This window comes from Cardiocondyla obscurior, linkage group LG03 (genome assembly GCF_019399895.1).
Source record: "Cardiocondyla obscurior isolate alpha-2009 linkage group LG03, Cobs3.1, whole genome shotgun sequence".
Lineage (NCBI taxonomy): Eukaryota > Metazoa > Arthropoda > Insecta > Hymenoptera > Formicidae > Cardiocondyla > Cardiocondyla obscurior.
Genome location: NC_091866.1, coordinates 5,906,671 through 5,916,872, shown reverse-complemented (window position 1 = coordinate 5,916,872; position 10,202 = coordinate 5,906,671). Strand labels below are relative to the sequence as shown.

At 46.9% G+C, this 10,202-nt stretch overlaps 1 protein-coding gene across 1 annotated transcript; it reads right to left on the bottom strand.

The window, feature by feature from the left end:
- Positions 1-950: 950 nt before the first annotated feature.
- LOC139113821 (uncharacterized) lies at positions 951-5,293 on the bottom strand. The gene is made up of 2 exons (XM_070675240.1): positions 4,134-5,293; positions 951-4,070 (listed from the first exon to the last, which is right to left on the bottom strand). The coding sequence occupies exons 1-2, from the start codon at positions 5,291-5,293 to the stop codon at positions 1,478-1,480; spliced, it is 3,753 nt and encodes a 1,250-aa protein (XP_070531341.1). The 3' UTR covers positions 951-1,477.
- Between the last annotated feature and the right edge of the window lie 4,909 nt (positions 5,294-10,202).

Below are 10,202 nucleotides of genomic sequence, written 5' to 3'. Positions count from 1 at the left end.
CCAAGAGTCCTTGGCCGAGGCGGAGATCTCTCCACCCCGTGGATCACGACGGTGCGACAGGATCTTTTATTTCGTCCGAGTCTTTCCGTACCGCAGATCTAGGATCGAGAGTCCTCGAAGGAGGCGGAGTTCGCTCCACCCCACGAGCTAGTCGTGCGTTCGGTTAGAGATCGTACGGAGAGGATTCTGAGCGCCAGGATCTCCTGGCCGAGACGAAGTTCGCTTCACCCCGTGGTTCGTGCTCTAGGACGGATGTTCGCTTGAGAGCGAACGGATCAGGACGGTCCCGCTGAGTCCTGGCGTCGACTTTTTATATGTAAAAAGTGACGGCGCAGGGTTGCCGGGGCTCAGCGGGGTGCGTGACGTGTTCCGACGCGTGGCGCCGAGGCCCCGGGATGCGGCGCGCTCGGAAACGACGGGCCTCGACGCCGACGGCGCGGTTCGGCGGCGCTCGGAGACGCTCGGCTAAGTCCGCGGATGGACTTAGCCGCGGAACGGCTACGCGTTGCCGTACTGTGCCGGCGTGTACAGTTTTATAAAGTTTGGGGCGCACCGCGCCCCGGGTCCCCGCCGGACGGTGTTGTGTCCGGCGGCCGGCCGTTGTTGTGGCCGGAACGGTGCATCGCCGGGTGCACCGTTACAAATTGTTGCGAAGTTAAGTTTAACACGTCACGGGAATGTTTCAACGCGAGATACATATCGATTAATGAGCTATTCGCAGAGTTTGCGCAACTATAAATAGGCGCGCGTGATCGTCTTCATACTGGCTGGGATTCGATGGATCGCACAATTTGTGGATCGACAAAAACAGCATAATTTAATAAAGTTTTTTTTTCATTTCACACATGTGTATGTATGATTCGATACAAAAATGTATTTAAAAAATGAGAAAATATATAAACGTGTGCATTGTACAATGTTTTACTTCATTTATATAATTACATCTATAATACATGCTGCATACTTCGTACATGTGTACTGCATACTGCGTACATGTATATTGCGCGTACTGCGTACATGTATACTGCATACATGTATACTGCATACATGTATACTACGTACATGTGTACCTTAACTCAATCTATCGTTGTAAACGATACACCTTACTATTTTGCCGTAATATATCCATAAATAAAAAAATCTTTTTTAAAAAAAAGAAAAAAAAACGTCAAGTGAACGAACTGAATTATAAAGAAAAAAAAAAAAAAATTATATCAGAAAAAAACGTCAAGTAAGAGAGTGAATAATAACAAAAATAAAGAAATAAAAGCGTAAAAAAAAAAAGTAAAAATATATTTATTAATAAAGTCGACCATGATCTATCGAATTAACATAAAACAAAGGATAAACGTAAAATAGAAAAAAAAATATATCAAATGGTCCCGGTACGATTTTTCGCGTAAAAGATACGCGGTAGTCAAGTGCAGTTCGTCCACTTGACGCGAGACACTACCGCGTCTCTTGATATGTATAATTATCAAGGTGCATTATAATGACCCCATGGTAAGGTCTTAGTCGAGTCTGGCACGAGATATCGCTTGTCGTCGTACGGACTCAAAGCGATCTTTGTCTCGGATACGGTGTACACTTCATGCAATTTCGATCTTACGCACGATTGGTCGCGAGTCATAGTGATCTCGTTATCGAGACACTTCACATAATCGTCGAACGTTATAGTTCGCGCCACGACTCCGCTCTTTACACCCTTTGCTTTTTTGGTGTCGCTTCTACCGTCCACCTTGATCGCGTACATTTTCGCTCTAAGTCCGACAAACTTTGTAACAATCGCACCGTTGCACTCATCCTTCATTAAACCCGGTATTTTTTTGTTCACGAGAGGCATACCGTACGCGTTATCAGGTGGATAGTCGCTCGTGTCGAACCGCGCGATATCACGCTTCATCATCTCGTATACGTCCTCACACTGGACGCTGTACACGAGACTGTCTGTGTCGGTATACATGACGCTACATTTGTCTTCAAAAGTTGGTAACATGTACTCGTAATGAAACTCGTACAAGCACACCTTAGATATGTCGAGTATGGACATACCAACGTATATCGGCTTATCTAATTTCACCTTGAGTTTACGCAATTCCACAGCCACCAAATTTTCCGCGAATATGCTTCTGCTATGAAAATTAGGTTTGGCAATCATCGCTTCCACACCGTACCGTCCGTCCCACTGCGTGAGCAATCGAACGTCGACGCGATTTCGTATGTTTTCCATCGTTTTACCGAACACCGCGTTGTTCATCAGTTTAAACAAATTTTTCTCGAAATCATTGGTCGCGCGAGTTCGTTGTTGCGTGTTGAGCTCGATGTAATCGCGCAACCATGCTGACTGAGTGAATCGCAGCGCGCGATAAACCTTGGTGACGCGAAGACCGTGACGCGTGCACAGCTGCAGATTGCGATAGTGTATGACGTATTTCTCCTTGTCTTTCAGCGTAGCCAAAAGTTTTTTATTATGTTTCGCTTCCGGTGGTTTCTCTCGCGTGGGACAGAACGGCAGATCAGAGTGCACGTCGTGCACACTTTTAGGATACTCGAGATCCACCTCAAGGATATAACCCGTGGGCGAGTCCGCGGCTATCGCGTTTACGTCGAGGTTTGCGAGTTCTTCGTCGTCGACCCATTCAAAATTCGCGTACGGTAACGACTGACACATAGCCCAACCGTACAAGTTGTTTACATCGTAATACATGATGTACGACGAAGGTTTCGACGAGTCGTACCCCGACCGCATGTATCTGTTATTAGCTCGCGCGTATCTGTTGGAGCATTGACTGAGACCGCCGCGTATACCGCGTTCGACGAACATCACCATGTCGATGTCAGTCAACAGTTCAAAATTAATACGCGTATGCTTGAGCATTGCGTCCCACGTGAAACCGGGCAAGGTGTAGTAGTGAGCGGGATCGAGTCCGTAACTCTCGACGCATCTATCGCGAAAATTTTCAAATACGTCGGCCAATAGCAATACATCAGTCTTGAGGTACAGATCGCTGTACTCGCCCAGAGTTCGAACGGAGAACCGCTGCCATACGGTCTCGGCGTGCGCGTAATCTGTCTCACTCACCGTGTCACCGGTCAGCGAACTGAAGAATGAGTCGCGCGACGGTAGGCTTGACTCATTCAATTTTTCAACGCTGTTGACGTACTCGTACGGAAATACACCTTTTCGCGTCAAAAGATTGAAATTTTCTTCTGAAAGTGTCGCAAATTCAGCGCGCAAGATTCGCAATTTGTCTTTGGCGAGTAGAGACGATAATTTGTCGAGGCTAGCGTTCAAAAATTTGTACGAGTCTATAAAGCGCAACTTTATCGCAGTTCGCGAGTCCTGTCCCTCTATCGTGTCGTCCACGTGTTTCGTAAAGGAGATATATTTCTCCTTCGTTATCGGCAATAGATTAATTTTACCCTCGTACGCTGTGGCGATCTCCTTTATAATAAAATGCGCGTCGTAGCCCGACAGATTGTGAAACACGATGGGGATGTAACGTGTGTCGCGGTATCGCAGGTTACATTTTGAGTGCGCGGGGCCTCTATACCGACCAGTCAAATGACAATGATCGCGCACACGCTTCTCGCCCACCGCAAACGGATTTTTGCACATGTGGCAGACTGTCGCGTTCTTATGCTCCTGGCGCTGCGCATTCGACAACGTCTCCATCGGGACGGTTTTCAACATTATAGTTTTTACGCGATGAGCCAGTTTCACTAGCTGCTCAACGAACCACTCGACGCAATCAAGTCCGCGACGATATTTATATCTTGACAGCGACTCGTCAAACGAGCATCGCACGTAGTATCCCACGCTGAATACTTCGTGACGTTGGTAATTAAACGTCGTTTGTTTCGGCGACGACGGTGGATCGATCTTTTGCAGCACGCACTCCAGATCGGCGTATACGACGAACGGCACGCGCTCCTTGTGATCGTGGTTGGAAAAGCTGAGCCATTTTTTGTCCTCGCTAGGTAGTTGTATAGCGCAGTTGTTTAAAGTTCCACAATCCACGATATGAACCTTAAATTTCTCGCTCGAATTGAAGTAGTGAAGACACCTAAAATAAAATAATTTTTAAAATAATAATCATAAAAAATCAATAAAAATTAAAAACCATACGTACCGATCGCAAATGTGCTTGTGATGCTGGTGCTTGCTCAGTTGCGAACTGACGAGGCGCGATAGATTGCGAATACACATAAAGTGTCCCACTTTCTGGTTATTGTTATCGTCGTTGTCGTTGTCGCGTTGCACGTACAATAAATTTACGTGTCTCTTTTTCTTCTCATTGCTGAGGCGTATAGGTAGAACGTCTACTTCTTTTCCACGTCTCTCAGTGACGTACACGTTGATTGAGATATCGTTCAATTGTTCGAGTTTCGCAACATCTTTAAGAGTCGCGGGAAACTGTATATCCTTGACGTTCAACACCGTTGCGTAATGCGGGTACGACGATTCCCGATCCACGTGCTGCTTCGCGGGATACAGAGCCGCCACTACTGACCACACAAGACACTTGTCGTCCATCGTTTTTACGCATATCACCGCTTTCCTAGCGGCTATCTTCTGCGGTAACATAACGGGACATCCTGCACGCATCGGATTGTACTTGTTTACGTTGATCAACAAGTTCAAAATTCGCGACAACGCCCATCCGCTGTCACGCTCCTGAAACTCTTCGAGAGAAGACAGCGTGGATTCGATAACGTGTAGTCGGTACCACTCGCGCACATCCGTATCTCGAAAGATTTCATGGTTTTTTGTGGTTATACTTAGATTGGCGCGTGTGTCTTTGACCGTAAACTCACCGTTTAACGCGGTGTTCACTTTCAAACAATTGTTTTTATGCACGATGTCTCGTACGCGCTTGCACACTACGTTACCGGCATCCTCCAGAAATCGCATCAGTTCGATATAGTCGACGTTTATCACGATTCCCGTTGAGATACGATTTTTGAACGCGGTCTCAATCTCGTGCCACTTGAGTTCACCAGCTGCGTTATCACCATCACTTTTGGTAGCACTAATGCTCGCGTACTTACCACCCTGGGGCACAAAACGTCTATCCAACTTTTTCTTGGCACCCAAGAGTCGCGCGATACACGCCACCATGGAATTCGTGCACCCGACAAATACTCGCGCTCGCTTGGCGCGACTGCGTTCCTTCAGCTGATTCACTAGTTTGTCATATCTCTCGAGCCACACGAAAAATTTTTCCAATGTGGTCACGTCGTCAGCCTGCACCAGGAGTTTGCGCTCTTCCTCGAGAAAACTTTGATCCATTTTTATGTTTATCGGTACAAAGATTTATTCACGTTAATATTGTAACGGTAGCGACTTTCCCGCGTCGCGTAGTCTTTGCCGGATTAAGGCTTGCCGGTGCCAAAGTTCGCACGAATTTGATGGACCGCAATAGGTCGGGCTTAGATGCGGCCTGGACCGACGGGAGCGCCCGTCGGGGAAGCCGAGGTTGCTCGGAATAACCCGAGGAGCAGCGGTCAGAAGCACCTGACCGCGGCGATGCCGGCAATTGGCTGTCGCGCGTCGGATCCGGTGCCGGACGGGAGCGCCCGTCCGGAGGATCGTGTCGGCACGAAGTGCTTTGGATATCGGCGGCAGTCGGGAGCGCCCAACCGCGGCGATGTCGACGGTTGAAGGCCGTGTGATAGATCCAGAGCTTAGACGGGAGCGCCCGTCTAGGGAATCTCGGTAGCCCGGGAAATACGGGGGGCGCCGGCGGTATCTGGTTGCCTCGGGAGTGCACGAGGTCTCCAGGAACCTGAATTTATACTCTGTCTTGGGAGCGCCCAAGACAGCGAAAACTCTCACCGGTAACACCCGGGTTCGACTTGGGAGCACCCGAGTCGGAGAGTATGCGAGAGGCTTCGGGAGCGCCCGAAGCCTTAGGAACTGGAGGATGTGTTCGGGTCGAGGATCGGAACCGGACAAGGTACCTTCTTTGCCGCGAGCTCGACTTATATAGCCGCCGAGATGAGAGTGAGGGAACTCCCACTCTTACCTCGGCGGCGCGCGCCATCGTCGGACTGGTGGACGTACGACAAACTGTATCTGGCGCGTCCGGTGCCGCCTGGGCCGATGTTCGCCCGTCGTTCTTTAGTGAACGGCTTCCTGCCGTTCAGGGCGACTCTTTGCCCTTCAGTGGCGAGGCATATGCCCTTGCCACAATATGTACACTATTTACAACTGTCTTTTGAGTTCGGTTAAATCGCGCCACTGGAGCGCTTACACTTACTCGCAGGACACAAGGCGCCGCACGTGCGAACAGAAAATAATACAGCATTCGTATACTCAGAGTAATGATAACCGACTGACTTGAAGGCGCAAAATTTGACAATTATATACCCTCGCAAAATTCTGGAAAGATTAAGAAAAAGCGAGCACAAGAAGGACGTCACATAGAAATCTCAAGAAAAGGAAATACGTCACAAGGAAGCAACGAGAAGAATCTAGATAAGCAACGAAGAGAACGAAAAGACCCGTTATATAAATACACGAGGTCTCAGGTAATAACACCGAACACTTGACGACAAGAATAGACACAGGAATAAACACAACTCTAATGATATGAAGACAGAGTTTCACCGCAAATTCATCGAAAGTAATGCTAACGCGCTGTATCAAAAATTTAATTAAAAGAAAAATTCGATGAAACTCGCAACACTTACTTAGATTCTGAAGCTGTGATGACTATTAGAGATTTATTAATCACCACTCCTCAGCCGCAGGACGCTTACTGCCATGCGAAACTTAGAATAATTGACGCGTTTAACGAAACACCTGAGCAGTAGTTTCGTAATGTCTTAAAGGCGAAAATTCCAGCGCACTATAAACCTACTCAGATTCTAACATATCTTCGCGCTCAAAACTCTTGCGTCAATAATGTCTGTTCTGATGAGATTATCAGGAACATTTTTCTTGAACATTTAAGCCCGCGACACAAAGAAATTCTTTCGGTCCTTGGCACGGTAGGATTAGGTGCTCTTGCTAAAACGGCAGACAAATTAGCGGAGGTCGGTTGCTCTGGCTCTTTTGTTGAAACAGTTTCTCAGGATCAGAACAAACTTACGATCCACTCAGACTCTGAGTCAAATACTGTTCAAACTCTTCTTGAACAAATAATTTCTTCTCTAAATGAATTAAAACCTGGTTCTCGTGAGACAAATCGCGCGTTTCATACTACTAGACAAATCCGTCCGGGTAAATTTAATCGTTCTCGTTCAAAATCACGTTCGGTTGATAAATGTAAAGATAAGGCTGCAAATAGTCTTAATAATCAGTTGCAGTCACGCGACAAAAATAGTCTCTGCTTTTGGCATAGAAAATTTTTGAATAAAACCAATACTTGTACCAAATGGTGCGCTAAACACCAAGAATGGGCCACATCTGATCGAAAAAACTGAATGCGCCTCCGTCCGTGAAGACCGTTCCCGAAACCGTGCATTCTAAACGTCTTCATATTCGGGATTCTCTTTTCAAGAGAATTTTTCTAATTGACACGGGAGCAGACATCTCGTTGCTGCCTGCTAACCCCAATATTCTTGCGGATCCATCTACACGTAAACTTTTTGCCGCAAACAATTCTAGTATAAAGGCTTTCGGTGAAATTCTGCTTGCTGTGGATTTAGGATTGCGTAGGAGATTTCTTTGGAATTTCTGTATCGCGGACGTCTCTTATCCAATTATCGGTGCGGATTTCTTATCTTATTATAATATTACGGTAGATTTAAACTTTTATAAGAAAATTAACTTACTCGTTAGATTTTTTCTCGCGAGATGAGGCTTCATCACCGCAATCATTTCGACGTACTTCGTAACAGTTTCTTTCGTTGTAATGCATCGTCGTATTCGCAGTCGTAGACGTAGTCGTAGTCGTTGCTGCTGCGGCGGCCAAAGCGAAGAATGTACTGATCGCACGATCTGAGGGTACCTCGAGTCAAAGACGGTTGCGAAAAAATCTTCCTCTTTCATTTTTTTTTTAAATTTTTGCATAGAGTAAGGGAATATAAAACGCAGAAAAATTTTTTGGGGAGGGTAATTAAAAGAGGGTGATTGGGAGAAAGTAATTGGGAAAGGGTATTTCAGAGAGGGAAAATAATCCAAAGGCGCACATGTATAAGTGTGAAAGTAGTTTATTTAAAAAAAAATTATACATTATCATCATTTTGACGATTACACCACCAATTGTACAATTTAAATACATTTTGCACGGCGCAATTTTTGCAATGTCTTCTACAGTGGAAAGTATCCAAATCGTTCAAATTGTTGAGCAATTCAACGTGTTCGAAATCATTTTCGATGTTCCTGACGATCAGATTGTCTGTGTAGAATTTGTTATCGTCATAGTCGTCGCCGTAGTAATCCTTTTCGAGCATATCTTGCAGCCAATTGCATTTTTTAAGTCTTTTAACGTATTGGATAGCGTGATCGTTGCAGTCCTCCTCATTCTGTAGGGCCCTGATGATCAGGCGTTTAACTCGACTGTACGGAACGTCCCCGTCTTCCCACGCTATACCCTGATGATTTCGTACCAGCCAGGTAACGAGGCGTCTGTTGTCTCGCGATACTGTACCTCACGGCATAGGAGTCGCAAAGACGTAATGCGCGAGAACGGTACCACCTCGCAAAATCGCCGCTTCTTTCACGACGAAACGTCGTTCGATGGGATATCCTTGCAGATCGACGAATGTTGGCGTGGACATGATGAGATTGAGAAGAATGTTGATGAAGATAACGTTTGACGATGCAACTCGATTCCTGAAAATTTTGTTACTGAACATGCGCGATCGTAGTCAATCTTTTTAATTTTTATCCCTCTCTTTTCCAATTCGCATTATTTTTTAAAATGTTTCGGGATAAAATTCGTCACGCGTTCCTTAACTCGTTCGGTTTGCGACTTCTTATCCATTTGCGTAGATGCGTCAACCACTGTGCTTCTTGAAGGTGTCACTCGATACGTCATTCCTTTGTTCGATATGTGATCCGTCGGTCTAGAATCCGTTTGCGTAGCTTTATTTTTTTTCATGTAACTCGCGTTCTTACACCAACAAGATGGTTGATGCTTGAAAAGTTTCATGACGACGATGACTATCTTTTTTTCTATCGCTCTTTCTCTATCGACGTTACGCATACGACGGAAAGGAAATGAATACGCAATGTTCGTCGACTCTTCCGCTTTACATTCACACGTTTAAGATCTCGCTGGAAGGCGTTTTTCCGCTCTCTTGGCGAATTCTCTGTCAGCTGCGTGTCTGTCTGTGAGATCGTTACTTCGCGCGTACGCCAAATCGTGTTCGTGACATGTTTCGTCCAACAGATTGACGTTTCGATCGCTTCTTACTATGCGTTCTTTCAGTCGAGTTTCCGAGCCGCAAAATTGATAATCAGGGCTGCGCAGTTCGAAGGTAAGAGCGTTTATCGCGCGATTCAACAAACCCTTGCCGCAGCACTTTAATTCCGAAGAGATGGACAACGACGTTGACACTCGCCGCACTCTTGGATTAATGGAGCAGGTCCGTCGATGTGCGCAGACGTAAAGCAAAACGGCCTTTGGTACGATACTCAATTTGAAACGACCTGTCCGCGTAGTCCTCGAATAACGGGCCAGCGAGCCCGGGACGCTCGTCGGATCACAGGATTCGAGATAATAAGGTCGAGAAGACACCGAGAGACTGGATTAATTAACAAATGATAATTTATTTCTTAACAACGACGCTCGCTTAGTCAAGCGACGCCGATCGATAGAGATATATACAATGAAGATGACAAATGAATGTGTGTACGGCGTGCGGATATAATGTGCCGGTGGGCGCGTCGGCCCTTCGATCGCGGATCGATATAACGCGTGCGCTATACGGATATTCGCGGATGGTCGCGGATGCACCACGTGAGGCGCGGTGGGTGGCGCGAAATCGTGGGCGCGGTGTTCGGCGCGTATCGTTAATTTCGGGATCGGTCTTGACGGAAGGACCGGCGGTACGCGGGCCGCGGGCGCGGAATAGTGGGCGCGGTTACGCCGCGGATCGTCGGTGTCGCGATCGATCCTGCCGGGCGGACCGACAGGGTGCGGGGTGCGGGGCCGCGTGACGGGCGGGGCCCGTCGTGCTATGGATCGCGATACAATTTATTTCGTTCGGTGGTCGAAATTTACCGATGCGTTGGTGGATCGCGGGGG

Coding starts and splice junctions, on each gene's coding strand:
- LOC139113821 (XM_070675240.1), bottom strand. CDS start 5,293: ATGGATCAAAGTTTTCTCGAGGAAGAGCGCAAACTCCTGGTGCAGGCT. Junction 4,071..4,133: donor CACAAGCACATTTGCGATCG/GTACGTATGGTT, acceptor ATTATTTTATTT/TAGGTGTCTTCACTACTTCA.